General features: G+C 33.7%; 4 protein-coding genes and 1 non-coding gene across 7 annotated transcripts; 2 read left to right on the forward strand and 3 right to left on the reverse strand.

Moving 5' to 3' along the window:
* Nucleotides 1–1866: 1866 nt before the first annotated feature.
* LOC101205678 (probable pre-mRNA-splicing factor ATP-dependent RNA helicase DEAH4) lies at nucleotides 1867–11571 on the reverse strand. Of its 3 annotated transcripts, XM_031881462.1 has the most exons (17): nucleotides 11216–11563; nucleotides 10950–11042; nucleotides 10742–10863; nucleotides 10509–10571; nucleotides 10052–10269; nucleotides 9736–9788; nucleotides 9386–9502; nucleotides 8078–8169; nucleotides 7905–7991; nucleotides 6603–6817; nucleotides 6428–6520; nucleotides 5917–6040; nucleotides 5043–5190; nucleotides 4433–4502; nucleotides 2962–3122; nucleotides 2619–2794; nucleotides 1867–2514 (listed from the first exon to the last, which is right to left on the reverse strand). In XM_031881462.1, exons 5-17 carry the CDS (start codon nucleotides 10257–10259, stop codon nucleotides 2358–2360), a joined length of 1701 nt encoding a protein of 566 aa, XP_031737322.1. In that variant the 5' UTR covers nucleotides 10260–10269; nucleotides 10509–10571; nucleotides 10742–10863; nucleotides 10950–11042; nucleotides 11216–11563; the 3' UTR covers nucleotides 1867–2357. The 3 variants fall into 3 exon arrangements, with proteins under 3 accessions (XP_031737322.1, XP_004143044.1, XP_011649518.1); XM_004142996.3 differs by lacking the exon at nucleotides 10509–10571 and having other exon boundaries at nucleotides 10742–10846; nucleotides 11216–11571; XM_011651216.2 differs by lacking the exon at nucleotides 10509–10571.
* Nucleotides 11572–12509: 938 nt separating this feature from the next.
* LOC101221227 (nucleolar GTP-binding protein 1) lies at nucleotides 12510–15969 on the forward strand. Its single transcript, XM_004142890.3, has 4 exons — nucleotides 12510–12611; nucleotides 12752–12814; nucleotides 13296–15342; nucleotides 15683–15969. The coding sequence occupies exon 3, from the start codon at nucleotides 13304–13306 to the stop codon at nucleotides 15329–15331; it is 2028 nt and encodes a 675-aa protein (XP_004142938.1). The 5' UTR covers nucleotides 12510–12611; nucleotides 12752–12814; nucleotides 13296–13303; the 3' UTR covers nucleotides 15332–15342; nucleotides 15683–15969.
* Nucleotides 15970–17101: 1132 nt separating this feature from the next.
* On the forward strand, nucleotides 17102–19607 carry LOC101205443 (gelsolin-related protein of 125 kDa). The gene is made up of 3 exons (XM_031880595.1): nucleotides 17102–17378; nucleotides 17469–17534; nucleotides 18345–19607. Exon 3 carries the CDS (start codon nucleotides 18346–18348, stop codon nucleotides 19450–19452), a length of 1107 nt encoding a protein of 368 aa, XP_031736455.1. The 5' UTR covers nucleotides 17102–17378; nucleotides 17469–17534; nucleotide 18345; the 3' UTR covers nucleotides 19453–19607.
* A 723-nt stretch (nucleotides 19608–20330) lies between these two features.
* TRNAK-CUU lies at nucleotides 20331–20403 on the reverse strand. Its single transcript has one exon. It is a non-coding gene; the product is annotated as a tRNA-Lys (tRNA).
* A 163-nt stretch (nucleotides 20404–20566) lies between these two features.
* Nucleotides 20567–25912, reverse strand: LOC101220593 (U-box domain-containing protein 45). Its single transcript, XM_004142888.3, has 6 exons — nucleotides 25658–25912; nucleotides 24643–24742; nucleotides 23844–24029; nucleotides 23536–23643; nucleotides 22283–23454; nucleotides 20567–21595 (listed from the first exon to the last, which is right to left on the reverse strand). Exons 2-6 carry the CDS (start codon nucleotides 24691–24693, stop codon nucleotides 20776–20778), a joined length of 2337 nt encoding a protein of 778 aa, XP_004142936.1. The 5' UTR covers nucleotides 24694–24742; nucleotides 25658–25912; the 3' UTR covers nucleotides 20567–20775.
* Nucleotides 25913–27255: the final 1343 nt, after the last annotated feature.

Consider the following 27255-nt stretch of genomic DNA (forward strand, 5'->3'; position numbering starts at 1 on the left):
TTACCAAATACTCAAATAAATAAAAATATAGAGATGTTAATTGTAATTTGAAAGATACTATAAGCCTACCAAACCTATCACCAAATGTATATATTCAAATTTGATCATACTCAAATAAAACAATTCAACCAAATAACAAAAATTTTATATATGTCATATGAAATATCATCGTGTATGCATTCATAGATATACTTTCAAAGAGTTAACTCTAAAACACAGCATAAGTGTAGTCTAAAAAATCTTCTGTTCAACGAGAGTTCGAAAGGCTTCTTTATGTATGAATACACCTTGAAAACACATTCACGTTGCGTACAAAAGTATCATTATAGATATACATATCTAGTAATTTAAAACTTCACTTTCATGATGTTAAACGTATAAGTTATCAAATTATTATGAATATCATATTTTATCTAAATCAACGTATGTATTTGATAGCCCTCAAACATTTTTCAATAACCAGGAACACACATTTTTCTAAAACAATAACGTCCCATGGTGTTGTAAAATGAGTAAAATCACTAAAAGTTCATAATGATTACCTATACTTGATTTTAAAAAATAAAAAGTAATAAAATAAAATAAAATAGTTACCAAATTAGAATAAATTTCTATTTTTATCCATATAATTCTTTTATCTCGTCCTATTTTAAAATTTTAATAACCAAAACATAATTTTGTACCAAATAAGAAATCAAAATAAAAGAAGACACAAAATTTAGAAAGAAAATAAAATTTAAACCTATTTTAATAATAAAAAGTATGGAATATATTGATGTTTGATAAAATTTTGAATTTAATTTATGGAAGACCACAATCTTTTGTCCATCTCTTTCTCTCATAAACAGATCTGATCATTTATTTGTAAAATAAATAAATCTCATTAAACTACCACTCCCACCTCACGTGCAAGATTCTTTTAAAATAAATGTAAACACGTTTCCTAAATTTATTGTTAAAATGTGAATAGATGATAGAAAAAATTGTTAGACTAGAAGTAGGAAGTTTAGGAACCAAATTAAGATTGAATATTTGAATACACATAGATTAAAAGAAATATATTGATTAGTACTTAAAAAAATAATAAATTATATCTTGAAATTGTTCCCATAAATCTTTTCAAATCTTATAGAGTATATCAATCTTCCTATTATATTGTTTTGAACATTGGTTTCCCTCCACAACCATATTTTAAAAATCCAACTTTAAAATTGTTATTTTTTTTTAGAAAAAAATTGACCAACTATAATTGATATTTACAAAGTTCAATGTTAAGAATATTCAATCAATTGAGTAATATGCTTTAATTTTAAATTAATTTGACGTTCAAACTTTAAAAACAAACAAACAAACAAAGTTGATTAGGCCAGGTGTTCCATCTAAATCCCCACTATTTGATTAAACTTTAAAAAAAGGACGTTTTGTATAAAAAAAAATCACGTGAATGAGTAAAATAAAATAAATAAAAAAATAATGAAAGCAGATTCTATTATTTTTCATGAAATAATAATTTGTTTTTCTACCTTTCAACGTTCGAACTCTGCTCCCTCCATTTTATTGTTCTCATATTCTGTCACCAATCAGATCTATGAAATTATTGGTATTATAATTATTATGATGCAACAAGAAGTAGCTTAAAAAGCACTGCATTAGAAATAAATAAATAAGCTTCAAATGCACTGCAAAACACATATAAAATTTGGTAATGGGTCCTATGTTCCTCGTGCTTCTAACTATCTTCAAATCAAATCCACAACAAATTGGACTTTAACAATGTCTGAAATCTCTGAAATATCTGAAATATAAATCAGTTCTCAAATTTTAAATTGATTAAATGAAGGGAACAAATGGCAAAAAACCACATTGTAATTGCAATTATACCCTCAAACTTTTATTTATAAAAAACAGGTCCTCAACTTTTGACAATTGCAAAAACCACACTTCATAGCTACTCGTTGAAATGAAAAGCTAAGAACATCAATTTTTAGAAAATCCTATATTTAGTCATTTCTTTAACATTTATAGCTTTCTTTCGAGAGCAATCAATCATGTTCATACAATACATTAAACTATTATCGTCAGACGTTAAACCTCTTAGAATGGTTGCGAACCTAAACATACTTAAACTAGTCAAAACATATGGCTCAACTAAGAGGTTTGAGGTTATTATGGTCTGTGGAAACAATGCACTTGCACTTACCTGTCTTCCACATGCTTTGAAGAAACTACGGGAAACCGGTGGGTGAACCTGAAAAGGGAGCAACAGGAAGAAGCAGCCACAAGTGCAGTCAATTTGCTCAGGTTTCCCATGTTCCATAATACATGGCCATCAAGAGTCAATTTGTTTGATCACGGTGTCACTTCTTCCCTCTTCGTGCAAGAAACCGTTCTCGAGCAGCTAGAATTTTGTTTTCATGGCCATCAAGAGTCAATTTAGTGTTAGCATCCTCTTTCTTTAGAGAGTTCTTAACGTTGCCCTCTATTGTCCCACTCGTAAAATCAGCACTGCTACCACTGTTAAGGGGAGAAGAAAACTACTGAGCTCGTCTACGAGCAAACTTCAATTTATTAAAAAACAATTGCTTGACAAAAGATGGAATCAAGTGAAAATAGCTTACCTTAATTTGTTTACATTTAGATTCTTAACCTTGTTTAATATCGGCATTACCCAATCAACCTGTACTGCACAGATGTTGCGCATATAAGGTCGAGATGTTGTAATGAGCTCATGGTACACAACATAGTCGGCAAATTTCCCCTCTTCATCTGGCTTCATAACAGACGAGGGATGCACCTGTGGTAAAGACATTCAGTTCAGATAACTTGCAAACAATGAAGCTGGAATTGGTTGAGCGTTCAGCAAAAAAGAATATTTGAACCACATAAAGAATTTACCTCTTGATGCCAAGCCTAGTTTAGAAAACATATACTGTATTACAAAAGCGCACTTCAACATTGTACCTGAACGACTTGAGGCTTAAAACTAAGAGTTCGATAGCCATTGTGATGAATCATTCTCTCTGCAAGTTGATTGGCATAGCCTACACATAAAGCCTTCCTCAAGTTCCAGTATTCTGCTTGACTCTCCCTTTGGTTTCTGAATGACCATACGTCCAATGATCCTGTGTTTCACTAGAACAATTAGGAAACTAGAGGGAAAAATCTTAATAGACCTCTGGAAGAAAATAAAAGAATAACTAAATAAAATTAGAAAAAAAAAAACCAGATATCACGTCATTTTCGGATATCCTTAAACAGCCACCAAAATTATGTGTGGATTACGAGAATTTCAATACGTTAAACCAAGACTCAGGTTTGGCTGGTTCCCATGCTTTGGAAATTGAGGTAGGCACCTTAAAATTGAAGATAACAATTAAGTTGAACCGACTACTTGAGACATTATAACATCAAACTTTTCTGAGATAATAGCCAAGGCAAAGGCAACAAGTTTCTCGATTGATGTATTAATCCATCATTTCAGGCTTCATGAACTTGGAAAGGTGGTCGGGTGCTTAGAACATTGGAGTTAAAAAAACGACAAAGATTAATCGATAGCACAAATGTTTGTCAGATATATATATATATATATATATATATATATATATAGGAAAGGAAACGTGTCACAAACCCAAGTTACAAACAAACTTCACAAGTTGTTAGGTGATATAATTGCTGTTTTTTATTGCTTTGCTAAGTACAAGGAGGGTCTTTATATCTAGTTGTTTGGGTAAATGATCTGTTTAGTTGCTTTGGGATCTTCTTGGTTTACTGTTAGTGTTAGTCTCGTGTTGCTTATTGGTCCTTTTTCCATACAAGCTCTCATAACTTATTTGTAATTTTTTATTTCATGAAGGAATTTTTTTCTCTTTAAATAAAACACACGCACACACACAAACTTGACATATTTAAATGTTCTGCTTCTGCGTGGTGAAAAGCTCAATAATTCCCCTCTGACCCATTCAGGCATAAGATCTTGGCTCTTCTCAAAAGATGGCCTCTTGGCTGTTAGCCTGTCAACATTAGCATAAAAACGGTCCTTCGTACTCCCAAGTCCCAGGGAAGACAATCCGTAGCTTGAAAAAGTTGAGAATTTTCTTGAACAGATAACTAGCTAAAGAACACATAAAAAACATAATCCGGAGCCTTCATGATTGTCTTTACAGTTTTTACCAAAGGATTTCTTGATTAAACTTCATAATATATTAAATTTAATAATTCAAGTAGCCATCCGGGACATCCATCATTATGATTGCTGAACTCAAAACTAGTGGACTCCAAATATTAAAAATAAATAAAATTTCATTTTCCAAACCAAACTAGGTTTAAGACGTCACGTTTCACACCATCCTTTGTGCCATCTTTCCTAAACGAGAAACTGGGAGCCAATATTTCCATATTAATTTTTGAAACAAAAACCAGAAATAATACCAACCTTTGGCTATTTTCTGCATTATTTGACACAGTTGTTTCCGTACGTCTTTGACAAACAACATCCCTCTTACCTGCAATAGTAAGTTTTGACAGTTAATTTCTGACCATTAATTATTTATTTACTTTCAAAAGAAATGAGGTTGGTTCCCAACTATTTATTTACTTTCATTCCACTTTGTTTTGTTTTGTTTTTATTCATAGGGAACACGAAAATCATTAGTAAGAGAAGCCATTAAAAGAAGAAAGGTAAGCACTCATGATTTTGAACATATAATTCTCCTTTTTCATCCTTTTCTTTTCTAATTAGATGACCACAGGAAAGTAGGGAAACGACCAGTCATCGCATTATAAAAATAGATAAGTTTTATCTATCCTATTTTTGCAGGCAAACGAAGCATGCCGAAAAGTAAACTAACCTGTTTTAAAATGCTACGAAAAACTCCATAGGATTTCAAAGTGGCATGATCTAATTTAAAATTTTCACCTAATGGTATAGTCCTTAAAATTTTCACTCCCATAGCACGTACAAGCCATATGGTTTGGTTATTAATTTCTATCTTACAGAATACTTAGTATGAATACGATTTCAGAATCAGAATATTTGAACTTGCCTGCAAATCATGGTCTTTGCACCAGTTAACATCATAATTCTTTTGATCCCAGAGCTCAAAGATCTGTAGCAACTGGATGTGGTCACCCCATCCTGAGCCATCAGGAAGGTTCAAGGACCTGTTCTTCCTCTTCTTATCAGCACTCTTTCTACAGGAAAAAGCAGGTATATCATCACTGAGAGAATCAAAGACCAGACATGCTCACTTCATTAATGCCATGTAACAAACGGTCATAAGAATATGACATGAGGCTGAATATAACTCATAAATTCTATTGTTAATGTGTAGGTTTTATTCTATATATTTAATGAAAAAAAAAATGTAGGGATCAGCACCTATCTTAATATTAAGGATGGTACTTCAAGAAAACCGAAAAGTTAATGGTCTCACACAATTTTATGAGATGTTCACAAATAATGACACTTGAAAACAGCGATGGACCCTTCATAACAGTGAGACGGCTAAGAATTTAGTGGCCAAACAGGACTATCGGAAACTGAGCAGTGTACATGAACATATGTAGTTCCGTACAATTATAGTTATTGTTCTAAGTTGTGATGAGTGGCCGTAAGACAAATTCCGAGGTTGTATAATTATTTTGTTGACACTACAAAGTACGAACTAATTTGTATAAAAATGGCTCACTGGATTCTAACAATTTGAGAACAAAGCAAGTTAAAATTAGGTGGAATGAGAAAATAAAAAATATGAGGATACATTTGCTCCTAAATAAACTATGAAATAAAGATGAATTACGCCACAGAAGTTGGGGACCTCAAAGCAAATTAGATCAACCGGTGGTAGATAGCCTGTGTAATAACTAAGAGATCTACAGAAGGACAGAATTCAAATTAATTTTGTACTGACAATATACCTGTGACCAGGAAGCAAGGTCGTTTCGGCAGATAACATTGCAACAACAGTCAAAGCCTGGGATATACAGCCAAACTCATTTGCCTCTATCAAGGTTCGTGAGAGTGAAGGTTCTAATGGAAGCTCTACACAAGAGATCATAAAAAGTAGCACCAAAACTGATTAATTGTTTGCCCTACATTTAGATATCCAAATAGAGTTAAATAAGAAAGAGAAATATTCGCAGTACAGCTATGATTCTCTTTTATCCTGTACATCAATTAGTTATTAAACAAAAAGAGCTTCTACACCAAAAATCCAACATAAAGCACTGAAGCTTGCACAGAATCTTAATCCAACAATGATAGAAATAGATACAACATCAGTACACTGTCATCCATTTTACAAAATACACACATCTAAGTTACAGGACTCTGCTGTAACCATAATCATGAATACATTATAAGAATGTACCTGTATGACTTCATAAGCACAAAATGAACTAATTAGATAGAAGTAGTTTAGGGTGGTACCAGCCATTGTTTTCCCAATTCTAGTAATCGATCCATTTTCATCAATAGCATCAATAAGATATAGTTGCTTCAATGCATCTTCTAAAGATTCGGCTGCCAAAAGCAGTTAGATTTAGTTATCATATTTAGCTGCGCTCAAGAAACATTGTGAGCTCATATCAATACCAATACTTACAAGTTGGTGGATCAAGAAAATCAAATCTGAGAATATCAATATCTGGAAGGTCCAATGATTTCAAATAAAGAACGCTACCAGCAAGAGAAGATCGTTGTATCTCAGGAACTGTTACATCCAACAACTCCTCTTGATAATCCATGGAAGTGTACATCCTATAGCACTTCCCTGGACGTGTTCTTCCAGCTCGCCCAGCACGTTGATTTGCTTGCACTCTATGTCCAAGACATAAAACTTAAGATGAGGAAACCAATACATGGTCATGTACACAAATTCAACAAATACAAATTGTACAAAGTCTACCACTGGCAACCCTCATTTCAAGTTAGGGAAATACAAAAAGGGTTCCAACCAGAGATAATTGAATATAAGATATAGTTCCAAAAAGAACTGTCGAGCCTACACTAAGTAGCAGGTACAAGACCAGTTACTACAGACAAAAAAAATAGAGATGCAGAGGAGCTTTCCGCATAGAGAAAAGCTTTGTTAGCCAAAGTAACTTAGCTCTGTCCAAAATGAATGATGTCCTCTTGAGAGAGTGGCCCCCTTGGTTGTAATGTAATTAGGAACAGGAGCAAAACAACAAATCACCTAGAAGGGAATTCTCAAAGTTGAGGGCCATGGGCAGATAAAAGGTAGATAAGATCAAGTTCACGCTTTTACATATATCAATAAGTGTGTAGAAATTCAATGGGATGCCCTATCACACCCGTTTGCAAAGATACTTTCTTGTCCTTGATGTCTTAAAAAGTAAACTTGAAACATAAGGAACTAGAGGTGTCAGAATTCCAACTTCATTTGGTTTTCCACGGGCATTAATCCCAAAGAGAGGCCTTTGGAGAAACCCAAAAGTAGCAAAAAGAGATTTGGAGGGACTTAACATTTGGCGGATCATTAGACTTTCACTGTTGGATATTGCATTTAGATCAGGGAAAGCAGAAGAAAAAGATTCATAATTAGGTACGTTCACCATTCCCCAGCGTGATCTTGATACCATATGGCAAACCTGCTCACAGTTACAAGAGAATTCCCAGAGGCTTTGGGAACCAATTATTACCCAAAGAGGCACCAAATTTTGCCACCAGTCTTCTAATATATAAATAAATTAATAAGAGGGAATTTTAAATGAATAATTCTAGGATGATCATATATACAGCCAAAGGCTAGCATGGCACAGAGTATAGAAAGGCAAAAAAAATGACAACCATCTTTTTTCTTTACGAGAAACATAACTTCCATTAAGAGCTAACTTTAAAACATTCCAATGAGAGAGCTTAATAGTCAGTGAAGTGGAATACGTACTTGCTAATTTGTACAACATCGAGGGAGTACATGCCAGTTGATGGGTTGTATTGCCGTTGCTTGACATAACCAGAATCAATGACATACCTATGTGTACATGCTTATCGTTGGGATGCAGCTTAATATGAAAGAAAAATAAAAAACTTCCAAAGAGATTTACCTAATTTACTTACACAACACCATCAACAGTCAAAGAAGTTTCAGCAATATTGGTTGCTGCAATAAATCTCCTACAATTTGGAGGTGGACGACTGAATACCCGCACCTGGGTGGTAAAGATGATGCGTCAGACAGAATGTACCAGGCAAAATGAATGCATGTAGCATCTACATCACTTCTTCTGATGCCTCTCTTACTTTTAAATAAAAATTACTAAGATCGAATTTGGTAAAAGTTTGTATGATATAAAAAATGTTGTAGGATCAACTATGAAGTAAACCCCAGGGAGGAGAATAATAAGATGAGATAGTTGCAAATTTAGCAATTAGATTCAAAATAATTAAGTATATAGCAACATTTCAAAAAATTTGCAAATATAGCAAAATTTATCAAATTCTATCAATGATATAAGTCTATCAGTGATAGACCATGATACACATATTGGTCTATCACTGATAGACCATACGAAGTTTATCAGCGATACAAATCTATCAGCGATGCAAGTCTATCAGTGATAGTTTTGCTATATTTGCAATTTTTTTAAAATGTTGTTATATCCTTAATTATTATTCCTAAAATGGTCATCAATTCCAATTTTCTTAATAAGAAATCCAAGAATGATGAAGGTAAATGCTAGCAGTGGAGGCACAATCACACGTGATAAACTAAGGTCCAAAAAGTGAAGGCACAATCAATCTCCTACTCTTCTCCCTAAACCAAGGTTAAGGATATAAAATAAAATATTATATCAATTAATGGATATTCACAACAATGCAAGAGAAAACGAGATTCTAATTGAAAGTTCAAATTACACAGTAACTGCCCAATAGAAAGTACCAAAATTTGTGTATGCCTGGGAGATTTTTTTCAAATTATTTTACATTTTTATTTAAGAACATATTAAAAATAGGTGGTTTGTAAACATTCTGCCTAGCATTTTTATTTACAAGTTTTGAGAACAACTCTACAATATCCCATACTTTATGTTTTTAGACCAGTAATAAATAAAGAATTCAACATTGCCTCAACCAATTTTCTAGGTGAAATAAAATAGTTTATATTGAAAGGAGAGACAACGAGTTCACACCAATTTACGTGGAAACCCGAGTACCGGGAGAAAAACCACGATTGTTTGTTGTTATTATTTTCTAATGAATAAAACAATAGGTACAAGGGAGAACAAATAGAGTATACAATGGAATAAAAAAGGAAAAGATTTAGGAAAATAAGGAAAACATTCCCATAATCTTTCCAGAATTATTCTAGAATTCTAACAAGGAAAATGCCTAGAAAAAAGGAAAGAATTCCAACAGTTTACTTGCCTGCAGTTCTGGTGGCAATGAACCGTGAAGAGGAAGAATTATAGCATCCATGCAAGATCCTTCTTCCAGACTATAAACTTTTTCCTCCAACTTTGATACTAACTTCTCTATATCATCCTTCAAAAATGAATTGTTTTAATGAAAGAAACAATTAGCTAAGAATAAATGCCCTACAGAGTTTCAAGAATATAAATTAGTTTTATCCTGCTCAATTGGAGGCCTTTCATTTAGGTTGTCTCTATCTTTTGTGGGCCCTCTTTCTTGTATGCGTATGCCCCTTATTCTTAAAAGCTTGGTTATTTACTTGAGCGAGAGAACAAAAAGAAAACAAATTATTGAAACAAAAGTACCTGTCCAGTCAAGAAAATGAGAACGTCCCCTTCTGGTTCTTTGGTGTGTATATCTAGCAAGTAGTCAATCCAACTTCTTCAGTATTTAACTAAGAAACTCTAAAAGTGGATATAAATGCTTGATACATGGGAATATTAAACCTACAGCCCTTCTAGAGCTTTTTATTAAGTGAATGTGATGAGGAAAAAAGCTCTAGAGAGGATGTCAAAAATAATTAGACCACAAAAAGCCTAGATGATTATTGTGAGAAACCAACCACTTTTATAGATAAGATTTAAAATCACGATATAAATTAGATGAAAATTGCAATCATACCAATAGCCGTTTTTAGACATGATTCAATGTAGCTCTTTGGACGTTCATTGCTATACAATATCTCAACAGGATGCAACTTTCCAGGAACTGTCAACACAGGGCAATCAAAAAAGAACTTTGATACTTTGTCCCCGTCAAGGGTTGCTGAAGTGATAAGAACCTTCAAGTGGGAATTACGCATTCTAATTAAACGTTTCATCAGCCCCATCAATGTGTCTCTGAAAAGATCATCAAAAAGTTGTGATCATTGTTTAATGTTTAGGTACACGTGTGAGAGAACAAATGAAAGGTGCCACAAACAGCAAAAGAACATAAAATCAATTTTGTTGGACGAACAAGAAGGAAATGCCAAATAATGAGGTATAAAATGGAGTTTTTGTAGGATGGCCCATTCTCAGCCCTCCTAAATGATTAATCACCCGCCCCTCATAAACCAATGAAATAGCATTTTGCTTACATTGTCTCTTGCGATCTTCATTTTTCTCCACTCCACCACAATATCTATGGTCTTCACTCGTCCCTAACACAATACGATAGTGTGTGATTTGGATATAATGTTAGATTTCATTTGTTTGTGAGGGGCGGATCATTAATCATTTATGTGTCTAAGAATGGGTCGTCCGTACACAAAAAAACACAAAAACTCTATAAGATGCGACTGGGCACGATTATTCACGAGATGCAACTCACGTATTTAAGCTTCTCTCGTGAGCCTCATCCAAAATGATAACTGAATATTGACCAAGCTCAGGATCAGAAAGACTTTCGCGGAGGAGGACTCCATCAGTGAGGTATCTGAGCAGTTTACAATCCTACAGTCAGTTGCAAGAAACTCGGAATCAAACAAAACAACAGAGTAGTACACTGACTTCAACGCACAGAAGAACATTTCACTTACTTGATTCGAGTTCTTTCTGAGGTTCTGTCTTCAAAACGAATGGCATATCCTACTTCCTCACCAAGATGAACACCCAGCTCCTCAGCAACTCGTCTGCCAGTTTAGGTAGTCCACGAATTAACTATCTAATCAATTACATTCAGGATTTCCATACATATGACCTCCATTTCTTCCACACAAAACACAATTAGTTAAATCATTCACAGCAGCACCCAATACCCAATACCCACGCGGTTTGCAATAAAGTAAATGAATTAGGAGTGTACCGAGCAACAGAAACGGCGGCAACTCGGCGAGGCTGAGTAACGCCGATAATACCAGACTTTGTGTATCCTCTGCGGTGGAGCATTTGAGAGAGCTGAGTACTCTTCCCTGAGCCTGTCTCTCCAATTATGACAACCACTTGATTCTGCTCCACTGTCTCGATGATTTTCTCCTCGAATTGGAGAATTGGGAGCTGCGCCATTGATAAATCCAACTTGAACTTTGTAAGAAGTTGTAAAATTGCAAGAGCGGAAGCAGATTACAGATTAGAGTTTCTGCTAACTTTGTTCCTTGAAAAGTATGCTTAGGGGGGCGCCTTGGACGCGATGAGCTGACCATATATTCCTATTGAATTTCCCTCTCTTTTTTTCTTTTTTACGGCAATTTTATATGTTTACGATCGATCATTTTTTAGCGATTTTAATGGATAGTGTTTGAAATTAAAAATAAATAATAAACAAGTTATAGGATTTTTATTTAAATAGTTGAATATATATATCTATATATATATATATATATATATGATATTTTTAAATATATCTAGCGCTTATTGATAAAACAATATGTATACGAATTTTAATTATGCTTATTGATAAAACAATATGTATACAAATTTTAATGCTGATTAGATTGTGTTTAAGACCCGACTTGAGTTCAGTTTCGTTTACGTTCACAAACTTGTTGAACTAAACAAAAATTAAATTTATAACTCTATGCTTGTATCTACTCATGTTTCTTGTGAACCAAATTGATACGATTTTATAAATTTAATAGTTAAGGTTTCATTTGACTTTTTTTTTTACTCAGAAAAAAGAATCGACTTTAAGAGTCTTGTAAGTTCTAAAACAACTACAAACTTGCAGTTGTGCTTCTAGCAAAATCAACTAACACTTGAAAAAGTAAATCTTAAAAGTTGAAACCAAATCATAAACAAATGATCAAAATATTTACGGCTTGTATCATAAATTGAAAAAAAATCATAAAAGTTAACATATTTTTTATTCTTCTCTTCTCTTTTTTTTATTCTTCTCTTCTCTTTTTTTGGTGCAATATTTTTTATTTTCATACGTGTCAAATATAAAAGATGTTCCTTTACAAATTAATGGAGATTTTAAACTATAATGTGTAAATATATGGAGATTTTAAACTAACTTTGTTTTATTTCTTAATAGACATGAAAATATATATATTTTTAATTTTAAGTGACATTATTTCAAAATATATTTACTTAAAAAAAGAAAAAACTAAGGATATTATTTATTTAACCCACCACATGAAGAAAAACAAGTTATTTAAATAAATTAGGGTATTTAAGCTAAACCATATATAAAGGCTCCTAAAACCCTACTGCAGCCGTCGTCATTTTCCCTGGGCTCTTCCGACTGTGGATGCAGCTAGGTATTCTCTTCCCTTCTTCACTCTCTACGATTCTTTCAACCCACTCATAAATCCGTCGAACCAATTCCTCTTCCGTTACGTCTCTCTCTTTTTGTCTCTAATTTCCAGTTCTTTTCGGTTGTGTTTTGTTGTGTTTGCAGGGAAGGATATCGAGTCTACCATTTGAGTTTTCTGACATATTAATCGCGAAAGAAGAAAACAAGGTTTGTTTGTGGTTTTCTGGATTATGATTTATGTTATTTTCTGGTGTTCTTACGATGCTTATAAGATTAGCTAATAATGCAATTGCCGGGAATTTTTTTTCGCGGGTATAGGAATAATTTTACGCTCTTTGTTGTGAATGTAATCCTTTTTGTTTTGATGATTATGTTTCTGTTGGGTAATAATTCTGAATGATTAGGCTTTAGTGTTTTGATTTTGCGTTGTTCACTTTTCATTATGTTGGTTTTGACAAATTTCTTGCTGGTTGGGAATCTCAGTATTCCAATCTTACATTGCTTTTGCGATTTCTATGGAAATTTAAATCAGCTCCAATTTATAAACTATCCCCAATGATTTCTTAATAGTCTGTTGTCGGCATCTTTCAGTTGTGGAGGCTTTAAGTTTTTGTGTGGCAATATTTGTATATTGATACTTTTATTTATTTTCTCAATTTCATGTTAACTACTGGATTGCTTGTTGCAGGCTAAAAAATGGTGCAGTATAACTTCAAGAAGATTACTGTGGTACCTAATGGCAAGGATTTTATTGATATTATTCTGTCCCGTACTCAGCGACAAACCCCCACTGTTGTCCACAAGGGTTATGCCATTTCTCGCTTGCGCCAGTTTTATATGAGGAAAGTAAAATACACTCAGACGAACTTCCATGAAAAGCTCTCTACTATCATCGATGAATTCCCTCGGCTAGATGACATTCATCCTTTTTACGGTGATCTTCTTCATGTTCTGTATAATAAAGATCATTACAAGCTTGCTCTTGGACAGGTTAACACCGCAAGGAACCTCATTAGCAAAATTGCTAAAGACTATGTGAAACTGTTGAAATATGGTGATTCACTCTACCGTTGCAAGTGTTTGAAGGTTGCTGCTCTTGGAAGGATGTGTACTGTGATCAAGAGAATTGGGCCTAGTTTGGCTTACTTGGAGCAGATTAGACAGCACATGGCTAGACTTCCATCAATTGATCCAAATACTAGAACAATCTTAATTTGTGGGTATCCTAACGTTGGTAAGAGCTCATTTATTAACAAGATTACCAGGGCCGATGTTGATGTTCAGCCCTATGCCTTCACAACAAAGTCGCTCTTTGTGGGTCACACTGACTATAAGTACTTGAGGTACCAAGTGATTGATACACCTGGGATTTTGGATAGGCCATTTGAAGACCGTAACATCATTGAGATGTGTAGCATTACTGCTTTGGCTCATCTGAGAGCTGCCGTGCTGTTTTTCTTAGACATATCAGGGTCTTGTGGGTATACAATTGCTCAGCAGGCGGCTCTCTTTCATAGTATAAAGTCTCTGTTTATGAACAAACCATTGATTATTGTCTGCAATAAAACTGATTTGCAGCCGCTGGATGGTATATCAGAGGAAGATATGAAATTGGTCAAGGAGATGAAGACTGAAGCTATGAAAACTGTAATGGGTCAAGGAGGTGAGGCTACAGGTGAAGAGGGAGTGTTGCTTACTATGAGCACTTTGACAGAGGAAGGTGTTATTGCTGTTAAGAATGCTGCCTGCCAGAGATTATTAAATCAAAGGGTAGAATTGAAGATAAAGTCAAAAAGGATGGATGATTGCTTGAACCGGCTTCATGTGGCAATGCCAAAGCCTCGGGACCAGAAGGAAAGACCAATATGCATACCTGCAGCTGTGTTGGAAGCCAGGGAAAAACAAGATGGAGAGAAGCAAATTAGGAAAACCGAGAAGGATTTGGAAGAAGAGAATGGTGGTGCTGGTGTCTATTCTGCCAGTTTAAAGAAGAATTATATCTTAGCCAATGATGAATGGAAAGAAGACATTATGCCTGAAATTATGGATGGACATAATGTGGCTGACTTCATGGATCCTGATATTTTATTTAGACTTGAAGAGTTGGAAAGAGAAGAAGGATTTCGTCAAGCAGAGGAATCTAAGGATGATTTTGAGATGGATGGTGCTGAATTGACTCCCGAGGAACAAGAAGCTTTAGCTGCAATCAGAAGAAAGAAAAGTGTGCTTATTCAACAACATAGGATCAAGAAAAGTACTGCAGAAAGCCGACCCACTGTACCAAGGAAATTTGATAAAGACCGAGAATACACAACAAAGAGAATGGGGCGACAGCTATCAGTCTTGGGTCTGGATCCTAGTTTGGCAATTAACCGAGCACGCAGTAAATCACGAGGTCGCAAGAGGGAGAGATCTCCTGACAGAGGAGATGCTACTGGCGGTACTATGGATGTGGACGACGAAACACCAAGTAAGAAGTTGCGAATGAGGTCTATGTCCATGTCAAGATCTAGGTCTAGGTCTCGTCCACCAAGTGAGGTTACCCCTGGGGATGGATTCAAAGACTCAGTCCAAAAGGTCAAGGCATTAAAGATTGCAAAGAAATCTGTGAAAAAGAGGAATAAGGATGCTCGCCGTGGTGAGGCAGATAGGGTAATCCCAACATTGAAACCAAAACACTTGTATTCAGGAAAACGCTCTACTGGAAAAACGGACAGACGTTAGAAATGTTTGAGGTAAGTCTTATGCTTTGCTTCATTAAATTTGACTGTTTAGATCATGAATCACTCTTATTCTAGATTTTCTCTTATATCATTGCAACAACTTAAACTCACCTCATGATTTTTCCATGGATACACAGTACAGAAGAAAATTGTCTTATGTTCAGGTTCTGATATTCCTAATCCTCCATGGTTAGGGTAGATTCCTAAAGCGAATTCTTTCATGAAATTACATTTCTTTCTTCTTCTTATCTTACCGGTCACTGAGTGCCCATCTTCTTTATTATTATTATTATACAATCACAAACACACATATATAGTTCTAAGTTCAGTATATGTTTTTTTCTTTTTGCAGGAACACATTTATTTTCAACCTTTTAGGTGTTTTCTTGTTGTAAAAGGGTCTGATGAAGATGTAGATTCCTGCATTGGGCAACAGAGTTATATCTTTATTTTATAGCTTAAGTTTTTGTGCAATTTGGAATGATGGTTATATTCATTCTCCTTTGGGACTTGGGTGTATTGTGTGCTGTATTTCACATGATACCAGAAAATTTTTGACCCCTTATTGTTAAAATTCTATTTTCGCTTCCCTTGTTTTCATGGTTATATCTATGTGTCGAGGTGTGATATTTTACCTCATTTTTGTCATTTAAAATAAACTTTCACAAGTAAATTTATCAACTTGTTAGAAAATAAACCTAACAAATATTCATAAAAAGATGTTCCTTTGTTTGTAGGCATGATTATAAAACCTCATGCATGGTAGCTTTTCCATCGTCATCCAACCACTTTTAAATGCAATATTTTATTTTATTTTTATTTTTATTATTTTTGTGAATTTCATATTTATATATATTAGGAGAAGCCAGGAATTGTGAAAAAAAAAAAAAGCAATCAAATGTTATTGTAAATATAACATAAACGAACATTTAACTAGAAAAGTAACAATAATTTAATTTCTTTTTCTAATATTTTCCTAAAAAGGACAATAATTTGTCATGGAACAAACTTTAACTGTTCAATTTGCTAAATTGCATAGCACCATCCTTTTATTTTCAGGAAGATTTATGAATCAAATATCTTTCTTATTATTTAAAGAAAAACCTAAAAAAAAAAACTAACTGAGGAAATCTATTCTACAAATTCTTTTATGCATCATATGTGATATAACAATTGCTATATAATCTATAAAATTTTGAACGAAGTAGTAAACACAATTATTTGGCCAAATATAAAAGTGACAACAAAGGGAAGACAATATAAAAATGTTCTGTCCTCATATAATGATTGACAAAATTTTGAAGATATGAAAGGGAAAGGAGAATATTTCTTTTCTTTATTTATACAAATAAAATGTCAATGACACCAATATCAAGTCTCAGTTCATCTCAAATAAATAAAACTAAAAGATTCTACATACTTAGTTTATTTGATTTAATTATCTAAAAAAAATTCTTATTTTTTATACACAATGATTGAAAGAGGAGTATTTGAACTGTTGACTTCTGATATGAAAATACAAATTTTTACTCAAATTTAAATATTAAAAATTAGTAAATCACGTTTCACATTCACGTATTTAACTATAAAATATTAATTTAAAATTTTATAAAGTATTACAAAATTAAATATCAAATAAGCACAATGCTAAGCATTAAAGTTTTCTCATATAACTATATGACTTTGAAAGATTAAACTTATTGAATATTATTGATAATGTTGTAATGTGATAAACATTTGAATTTTTTTATTGGCATATTTTCAAATATAAGAACGAAAATATTTACGAAGAAAAAAAAAGGCCATAATTTCTTCGTGCAAAAAAGAGAGAAAAACATTGAATAGGGAAAAGTGGGGAAAATGGGAACAACGAAGAAGAGAGAGTTTCGGTGAGAGACGGTTTCTTCCGCTTAAATGGTGAATCCGCCATTTCATCTACTCGCCAGAAGCGTTTCTTCGTATTATTGGTTGCAAATTCATGTTACAATAACACACCCGCATTCTCATCGCCTTTGAATTCTCCTCTGTTGGCGCGCCTTCAAGCTTAGGTAACTCTTCTGCCATTCAACACTCTTTTGGTACTATAATCAATCCTCTCAGATTTTGAGTTTCAATTCTTCATTTGATTTGATCCGAAGTGATTTCGACGAACTCTTGATCGGTTATATTTGCGAGATTTCGGCGGAGCTTCTTGTGAGTTGAAGGTAAGATATCTTCTACCTCAAACGCGAATTGTGATTCTTTTTTTAAAGTGATGAAGAGTAATTGAATTGACTGAATCGATGAAAAGCTCCGTTTCCTGTTCGAGCATTCGAATAGATTTTGTTTTGTTTGAAGTACATGTGGACTTAATTTCGCGGAATCGGTTAAAATCGACAAAATTCCTTTGTCTTTTAGTTTGAGTCTCACCTAACGAATCTTCTTATACGGTGATTATTATTAACAAAACCAACATGTTTTTTATCTTCTATGCAAAATTTCTGGCCGCTTTCACAAAAGCTTAATGATCGATGTTAATTTTGTTTAATAGTATTGAATAATTTGGTGAATAGACGAATAGATAGAGACTAACTAGAACAGGAAAAATTCTATAAGGAAAAATATTAGAAAAGGAAAATACTAATTAGGAAAAACCATCAATCATAATTTTCTTTAACAATAGGAAATTTCAGGAATTATCTTCGAAATTTTCTTTCCTAACGATTATGTTTTTCATTGCATAGCAAAAAGATCATTATTGTTCACAGAAAAGATAGATGAGAGTAAAATTAGTTTGAAGACTATCAAATCTTTCTCACTCTTTCCAACAGATCATTTGACTTATTTATATATAGATATCTTATGCATACTTCAACTAATCTCAAGAAAAAAGTTGGATAATAAGAAAACTCCAAGGAAAGTAACTCTAGGTAGGTTGCCACAGAGTTAATCTCTATCTGCTTGACATTAATCCCCATCTGTTTACTCTCTTGATATGGGCATAACTTTTGTTTGTGTTTTTCTTTAATCTACAGGATGAGTTCTAGACGACGGCCGTTGCAAACCTGTGGAGTTTCATTTCTTGCTGTAGCCCACAGCACCTGCTCAAGAGCTCAGAATCTTGATGGACGGTTGGGTTCAATAACAAGAAAAATGGTTTGGATTGCCAAGCTTATGAACCCTTTGATTTTTCTCCTGAAATATCAGAGCTTGTTGGTCCTCTGCTTTATTGATGATCGTTTACTAGCAATCGCAAACACTCTAGAGAAGATCTTTCCTCCATCCAAACTCGTTTTCGATAAGATTGACGTTCTTCTTCATCTGATTGAAACTTTTCCATCAAAATTTGACGATGCTGTTGACAAGATTCCCTGTTTCAACCAAGAAGTTCTGTTACTAGATTGGACAGTGACCCACGTCATATCTTTACTCAATTTCATGATAACCATACTAATGAACTGGGGGAGAGATGTAGCAAGAGAGAAGGAAATTTTGGTTGATATGAACTACAAAGAGAGTTGTAATGGATCTAAATCAATTGATAAATCTAAATGTTGCTCAGAAGGAATTGTTTCATCTCTTTCTGAGATACAACGAACTTCCATGAATGAGAAAATGAAATCCAACCCCATGAAGGGAAGTTATGCAGAAATTTTGAAAATGGGAACAAAAGGGGTACTGAAAGATGATGAAGGTTGCAAAGAGAATGAAAAGAAGGGAACAAGAGACGAAATCAACGAGAAAGAAGACTGCAAAAAGGACGAGAAGGGCAATTCTAATAGAGTGGAGAAGGGAATAGAAGTAATGGAAGATAAAGAAAGTTACAAAAAGGACGAGAATAATGAGATCCATAACGCTAAAATGGAAGAATCTGTGGGAAAAGCAAAAGGAAACGAAGAAATTCGAGATGATCAAAGCCATAAAAGGATCATAAATAATGAAGAGAAATCAAAAGAAGAAGAAGAAGAAGAAGAAGAAGAAGAAGAAGAAGGGGTGATGGATAATGAAAGTGAAAAGGGAAACAAAGGAAGCAAAGAGAATGCTGAGGATGAGATATTGGAATTGTTTGAGAGTGCTTGGCTTATGAAACCAACAATAAAGGGGAAAGGAAACGTGATGCAACGTTCATCTTCACTTTTCTGAAGAACTCTCGAGAGTTTGAAGTTTGCGGTCTTTGCAAAACTTGGTTTTTTGTATATTTTGTACAAAGAAATCTTGAATTTAATGCTGTACAAATGGAATTGTTTTTGTTCTTTTTAATTTACACAAAAGTCTTGAAGGTTTTGTTTTGTTTTTAATCATAATATACTTAAAATAAGCTCTTTGTTTCATTTTGATTGGGAATAATAATAAGATTTGTTACCCAACTTGAAGTTTAAACCTCTATTTCAAAATAGTTAAAATTATTTTTGTAATGTTTAAAATTATTCATAATAATCCAACCTTATGTGAAACTAATTTTGAATGATTAAAAATATATTCTAGATAATTTTGAAAATGATATTAAATGATTAAAAATATATTCAAGATAATTTTAAAAATGATAAATTCGATTTTAATTATTTTAGAACAAAATTTAGTAAGTTCAGTTCTATGAATTAAAAAAAAAAAAAAAGAGTTTTTGAATTTAAGATTAAAATTTTTTAAGACAATATTAATAAATCTCATCAAAATTAAAGATAGTATGTTACGTATTGGAATAAAATCGAACCCTAACCATCAACCAATCTATTCTATCATATATTCCGACAATATTAATAACTAAAAGCAGTTTTAAATCATTTTTCTTAATATTAATAACTAAAAGCAGTTTTAAATCATTTTTTTTAAATTACGCATCAAAGGATATTTTTTAGGGCAATAAATGATAGAGTAGTTTGTATTGTTAGTTTGGAATTATTTCGTTACCAAACTTGATAAAAATAACAAGAATAAACATGCTTTAAATGTATAGAGTTGGCAATATAAACCTTTTAAAACTCAATCGGCAACAAAACTTACCCAAAAAAAGAAAAATTAAACGCCCACCGTGGGGCTCGAACCCACGACCACAAGGTTAAGAGCCTTGCGCTCTACCAACTGAGCTAGACGGGCTTGTTGATAGAAATTTGCTAATTATTTTTTTGTTTAATGCCTAATTATTATAGTTCTTAAAATTAAAAGATCGTAATGTCAATTTCCCATATTTATTTATGATTTTGTGAATATTATGTTAGTGTTTTGTTTGATATTATTCTCGTTGTGGGTTTAGATTAAATTGAGGGGTGAAATTTGTGCTTTTAATTTGTATTTCTTCTATCGCAAAACAAAACGAGTATGGGAATTAGAAGCCAAAACCTCCATGAATTAATTACATCTGGCCTGTACATCTCATCTTCCTTTCAGATTAAACGAAACCCCCAAAAAGAAAAAAAAAATTAATAAAGAAAAAGAAAATCAAATTTACATCACCAATGAGCCTTTTAATCAGCATTGGTACACTGAATAGCTTTTGCTTTTCCACAAAAAGCTCAAAGCTTTTCCTGGTTTTCTTCTTGAGATTGACTTGCACAGTGGCTTTGATTCTGCCACATCCATAGATGTCCCGCCGCTCTCCGATTGGTCCGTCGGTATCGGTGTTGGTATTAGTGTCGGTGCTGTTGGTGGTGCTGGTGGTGATTCCCGTTGCCGTTGCTCTCTAAACAACATCAGAAGCTTTTGAGCCTTTTCCTTACCTCTTGCTGTCCCATTCACAGACATCGATACCAAGCCAGGAATTACGCCTTCCTGAAGGACCATCTCACTGCACCTCTCGTTCCCATTGCACAAAATCAAGAGACAAGCCACTGCCTGTTCCTGCTCAATGGGTTCGCCATTGTCTAATATTGCAGCCAACCCACTGATGAGTTCTGGAGTGGATGACATTTGATCTCTACCTGATTCAGTTGAAGCCAAATTTATCAAGATGGCTATGCACTTTTCGGTCCATGTTCGATCGAGCCGGGCTGCAAGGAGGGCTTGAAGTCCCTTGATGATTCCAGAAGAAATCAGGTTGGGAATATTGGAGGGTACAGTTGAGAGATTGTAAAGTGTGTGAAGTGCATCGAGCTTGCATAGTGTTTCGGTATTGGCGTGGAGGAGTTGAGTTAAGAAAGGGACCGCACAACTTGAGCCGATAATAGATTTTGCTTCTTCCAGACAGGAGACGTTGAGATAGAGGGCCGTTGCATATCCATGCGAATTTGGGTTCATAATCATATCCTCCAACAGTGAAATTACCCCTTCTGCCAGCATTATTTCCTTGTTCCTGAGAAAATATACTCCCAGACATCATATATACAATACATAATATAATTTTAGATCAAAAGGAATGCATTTGCTAAGAAAAAGGACGTTATGCAAGCAAGTCCAAATAAAAATGTATGAAGGTTTCAGCTTCAATAATTGGCATTACTTTTGTCGAATTAATTGAAGGGACTTTTTCATTTCAACCTTTTATGCTAAAAGACAATATCTATTAGTTGATTAGCAACAGTGGAACTGTGGAAGTACACAAAAGTACAGAACCAAGCTAAAATACAATGAACAGTTAAAGACCAACAACCATCTGAGGCATTTCTATGTCCCCCATCATTTTCCTTTCATTCCAATCATTACTTGTTAATGATGTTAAAATATATTTAGCTTTACACATTTTCTAAATCGAGGAAGGCAATGGAACAAGGATAGAATTATGCTCATGAAGAAACTATAAAAGGCAAAGGTAATTGAACTTTTTTAATTATTGAACTGCATGATTTTTAATTAAGAATTGTCATGGCTCAAAAAGTAAAGGTAATTATTACCAAATAAAAAGAAGCATAAGTGAAAATCATTGTACTACTCCAATACATGCAAACTTATGACATGCTATGTAATATATAAATATATATAGCAATGAAAATTTATCCGTAGTCTGTAAAATTGAGGCAAAAGGATTGAGAAAGCTACATACCTATCGTTGTTGACAGCAAGATTGAAAAGAGCCATTGCTCCACTTTCTTGAGCCTTGGTATTTTGTTCTTGCACAGCTATCTCTAAGTACCGTAGAAGTCCCTGGACAAACCCATTAGCTCCCATAGATATCCTCGCCTCTTCATCATCCTTGAGCAACAGCCTAATTTGCTCCACCATCGCCGACTTTTTCTTCATGTCAACTTCGTCATTTAAGACTTTCAAATACTGTTCATGCCTAGCGAGCATATTCACGTTGGACTCTTCGTCTTCAGCAGAGTTGTCATCCACCTCATTTCCTTTGATCTCCTCAGTTACACTATTTTCATCTACTGGAACAACTTTAACATCTTTCAACTTACATGAACCAACAGAGTCCACAGGTGACAAATCTAGAGACTCTTCAGATAATGCGAGCCTCCAGTAATTGAGGTCAAGACTATCTGGAGGTCCATCAGGAACAGGCACTCCATACTGTTCACACCAGTTTGCAATCAGGCCCTTGACACAGAAATTCGGTGTCAATGAAAGATGAGAGAGTTTCTGTTGAGTTTTCGGGCAGGTGTTATGGCCATCATTTAACCACTTCTCAATGCAAATCCTTTCATATGTTTGCCCAGAAGCAATTATGACCGGATCATACATAAGTTGCAATGATATAGGACACCTCAACTCATCAGGTGGAAGGGGAATCTGCTCCAATTTGCGAATTTTTGGCTTCAAAGTAAAAGAACCAATCTTTGTTAGTTGCCTTTCAAAGGCTTGACCATTTCCACCAGCTCCACTGTCATCAAGAGAGCCCTGAACAGTGGGTGAACAAGGTCCAGAACCCTGTGAATCATTGTCATCCGATACTTCGGTTCTAAATAACTTGGAATACTTCCTCATGAGATGCAAAAGATAAGCTACGATTGATTCCTTCCTCTTGTCGTCTTCAGTGCGAGACCGGTCAATTAGTTTCTTTAGTGCTCTTCTTTCTGCAAGAGCTGCTCTTGAGGAGTTTATTCCAAGTTTAGTAGCAGCTTGGTGAAAAGCCTCAAGCTCATTGTTGTCAACGGCGTTGTTAAATGTTCGTCCCTGTTGGAGCAATAAAATAATGTCATCACCAACTTGCTTCTCTAAAGGATCGAGGAAAAATTGAGTGCTCCCCAGCTCCTTCATAATCTCCTGAACCTGGCATACAAGTTAGAAGGGTTTCAATAAAGCACAATATTTCGTAACAATCTTACTCAGAAAAACTCGAGGTTATGATACCTGATAGCCAATTGACTGTGGAACAATATCTTCGACACGTTTAAGGCTATCTTGTAGAGCACTTTTTACCTTCTCAAACTTTAACAGGACAGAGTCCCCGGTTATAGCCTATGACATTCAAGAGATATGTTAAGAACCAGAAATTTTTCGGTGCTGAAAACCATCGTAAAGTAGTAACAGAAAAGCTCCATGACAACTTCATCATCAATAGGGTTGAAAGTTAATGCTTCATATGGAATTAGTGGCTCTAAACAACCATAAAGACAGCTATCCTAAACAGGAAAGTTCGATGGATACAATCGTCATACCAAGTAAAGTTTGCTGCTCTCTGTACAATGTTGGAGAGTATTCTTGGCCTTTTCAAGTGCTACATGCAAAGAACATAATGCCTGGATACCAGACTTGCTCCGAGGTCGTGCAGCTTCCAATGAAGGGAAAATTGATAATACTTTACAATATAGTGCAGAAAGAGTCTTGCACATTCCTCGATGTAGCTACAATAAAGGACAAAACTAGATTACTTACGTTGTGCCATACTATCAATATTGATTGAAGTATTAGCTTCTAATAAGAACAAGCCAAAAAGCCAATTCTCATTGAACAACTTGAAAAATCATTCTAGAACACACTACACGTTTGCCCCCCAGCTGCCCAACCACGCACTTTTTGAAAATAGTGCAAGAAATTTCACGTCAACGCGAACACAACCCATACAACAAATGATACATGTAAATATGTATTCAACAAAAACCAACTCCAACCAGCTCCTGATTCCTAAAGATATATTTACGAAACCCCAAACACCACCATGGATTAACAAAATCTTACAGGAGCAAATAGAGAATAAACTGCATAATCACAGGGTCGACAAAACGATATAGACGGTTTGTGAAAACAGAAGAGAAGATAAAATCATGCTGTCAGAACTTAGAAAGGTTCAAGCAATTCATAGTAGCTTAAGAGGAGGCAAACCTTTTTAGAAGAAAATTACCATGGACCAAAGGAAATGAAGAGAAAAATCACAACATATTAACTTATTTTCTCTGGTTGAATGAAATGAAGATTTTATAGCACAATACAACTTTAAAGTTTGTCCATTCTACAAACCTTGGCATCACTCGCAGCAAAAAGATTTTCTTCAACCTCGGAAATATCCATTATTGTTCAAAAGCTCACTGTTAAAATCAATACTGAACGCTTATGTCATCTGCATTGGGAGAATTATAAAACAATTTTAGAAAAGGCAAAATGAAATTCTCCAACGATAACAAACACAGAAGAAAAAAGAAATATTATAATAAAAGACACTATTATTGATTGAAGCCAACAAAACCATCCATAATTTTTATCCACGCGCAAATTAGAAAGCCTATGAGTCAACCTAAACCCTTTTAATAATTGAAATCAAGAATCCACAAAAGACAACTTAGGCGCATCAAATTTGTCCTAAACCTCAATTTTCTGAGCTAAGTTGCGAGAACGAGAGGCACAGAACACCAATATGAAGATAGAACGAAAAATAAATAAAAAGAAACAGGATAAAATAGCGAATCAATAATCCCTCAAACGACGACTAGTTAGGGAACCACTGATTGATTTAGACATTTCATCGAACGCTAAAGGAGACAAAATTTGAGAGGGAAACATTAAACATAAATTAACAAACAACTGGAGAGTGCGATAATAGACAAACAAATTCTGATTTAGACATATTTTCAATCATCTCGAATTGAAGGTTCACAAAACGGTATCTATCTGCACCTCAAAAACGTATTTCCGCACAGTAAAAGTTTCAGAATCGGAAAAAAGAATATCTCCAAACAAGAATTCCACAAACGACTTCCTAAACGAAGATCTTAGCAGAAACAATAAGCATAGCACCAAAATCATTCAAAATAACGAAGAAAGTAGAAAATCCAATCCAAACCTGGATTACATGAACCAATACCAAAAAAAAAAAAAAAAAAAAATATCGATGAAGCTGAAAATCTTCAGGAAAATGAACTCAAGGAATTGGAAAAATTGAAAAGGGAAAAGAATCAAGAATCAAGAATCGAATGGGGAAAAACAGGAGTTGGAAAGGAAAGGAAAGAAAAGTAGATTTGAAACGGAAAAAACGTACCAGAAAAAACAGAACCAACGAAGGGAGGATTCATAAAATAGTATTGATCACAAAAATTGTGAAGAAACAAACAGAATCAGAAGCAGACTATGATCGGCATATTTTGGTTCAATTAATCGTCATCTTCATCGCCACAACAACAAGCAAATAATTTTTTTAATAAAAAAAATATATATTAAAAATAGGTAAGCAGATTTCTCGGAACGGAGAGAGAAAGAGAAAGGAAAAGAGGATTTATGCTTTTTACTTCCCAATGCCAAAACACGGTTGAAAAAAAACAAAAATAACAATAATAAAATACATCATTCTTTTTTTTTTAATTATACCCTATTTTTGCTTCATACTAATAATTCTTTGTACTTTTCTCATTATTTTATATTTTTTGAGGCATTTTATTTTGAGTCCATTTTTTAAATAATAACAGAATTTAAAGTATTTACCCCCAAAATTATATATCAATAATAAAAATTAATAGATTTTTATCACTATTCGTCAATATTTATTATTAATATAATCTAAAATTAATTTTGTCATACGTCGTAAATATTATCAAATTTGTTCTTGAATCTTTAACTTTTAAGTTGCACATGCCAATTTAAATTTTGATATTTTTAGTTTTATATTATGAGGGAAAAATTCGAATGGTCTATTTTTAGATGCTTTATGTTTTTTTCTAAAGATAATTAAGACTTAAATTTTGGAGTTAATATAGTATTTCTTAAGTTATGCTTTGCTATTTTTAATCATACATGAATTAACATTTTTTTTTATTTTAAGATAAGTGTCTCAATTATAAGTTATATGTTCGGGTGTTATTTATTTCTTTAAATAAAACTAGGAAGAATTGTTTTATTTTTGGTTGTTATTTTGTTAACTAATTAAAAAAATCACTTAAAAAATATAAAAACAGTAAATTTGATAAAATTATAGTAGAAATTTCACCTTCTATCCATGATAGTTGGTAAATATTTTAATTAATTTTTCTATTTTAAAAATACCTCTTAAAAATGAATTTTGATATTTGTTAATTAGGAGAAGTTGCACAAAAAGAAAATAGAACAATACCGTTAATAGCACATTTTTTTTTTGCATATTACAAATATGATCATATAACTTTTAAATTTGTTACTTTTACGAACGTATTTGTATTAATACATGAATTAGAGTCATATAAGTTGATTGAGGCATACATACTGAGGAAATGAATTTTAAGTAGCAAAACAATACCAATTAAATAAAAAGGTTTGAAGCAATGGATGCCAATAATAATAATAAGAATAAGAAATATCTGTGGAGTTTTGTTTTATGAGACGGCATTTTTTTTATTAAATTATTTTGAAAAGTCAGGTGGCCTTAAGAAAATATACAAAAAAAAATAGTCCTAAGAAAAAAACAGAAAGGAAAAGAGAAAACGAGCGGGACGAAAATTTTGTCCAGCGTGTCACGTCTCCCTTTCTTCACAGGCCGACAGTTGCGTTGCCGACCACCTCCTTTGTCGGTTAGCAGATCCGTAATAAATGATACGAATTGACCTTTCTGTCCCTTAAATCATTTTTCCATTTTAAATTACCCTATTTTTTTATTATCTTCTTCGTTTC

Source organism: Cucumis sativus, chromosome 2, assembly GCF_000004075.3.
Source record: "Cucumis sativus cultivar 9930 chromosome 2, Cucumber_9930_V3, whole genome shotgun sequence".
Taxonomy (NCBI): Eukaryota; Viridiplantae; Streptophyta; class Magnoliopsida; order Cucurbitales; family Cucurbitaceae; genus Cucumis; species Cucumis sativus.

Excerpts from the sequence above, each read along its gene's own strand:
- LOC101205678 (XM_004142996.3), bottom strand. The coding sequence starts at position 11,415 with ATGGCGCAGCTCCCAATTCTCCAATTCGAGGAGAAAATCATCGAGACA. Across the intron at positions 10,847-10,949 it reads TCAGAAAGAACTCGAATCAA|ATACCTCACTGATGGAGTCC; the intron begins GTAAGTGAAATG and ends TAAACTGCTCAG. Across the intron at positions 2,515-2,618 it reads CTAAATGTAAACAAATTAAG|TGGTAGCAGTGCTGATTTTA; the intron begins GTAAGCTATTTT and ends TCCCCTTAACAG.
- LOC101221227 (XM_004142890.3), top strand. The coding sequence starts at position 13,304 with ATGGTGCAGTATAACTTCAAGAAGATTACTGTGGTACCTAATGGCAAG.
- LOC101205443 (XM_031880595.1), top strand. The coding sequence starts at position 18,346 with ATGAGTTCTAGACGACGGCCGTTGCAAACCTGTGGAGTTTCATTTCTT.
- LOC101220593 (XM_004142888.3), bottom strand. The coding sequence starts at position 24,693 with ATGGATATTTCCGAGGTTGAAGAAAATCTTTTTGCTGCGAGTGATGCC. Across the intron at positions 24,030-24,642 it reads TTGCTGCGAGTGATGCCAAG|CTACATCGAGGAATGTGCAA; the intron begins GTTTGTAGAATG and ends CCTTTATTGTAG. Across the intron at positions 23,455-23,535 it reads CACAGTCAATTGGCTATCAG|GTTCAGGAGATTATGAAGGA; the intron begins GTATCATAACCT and ends CTTGTATGCCAG.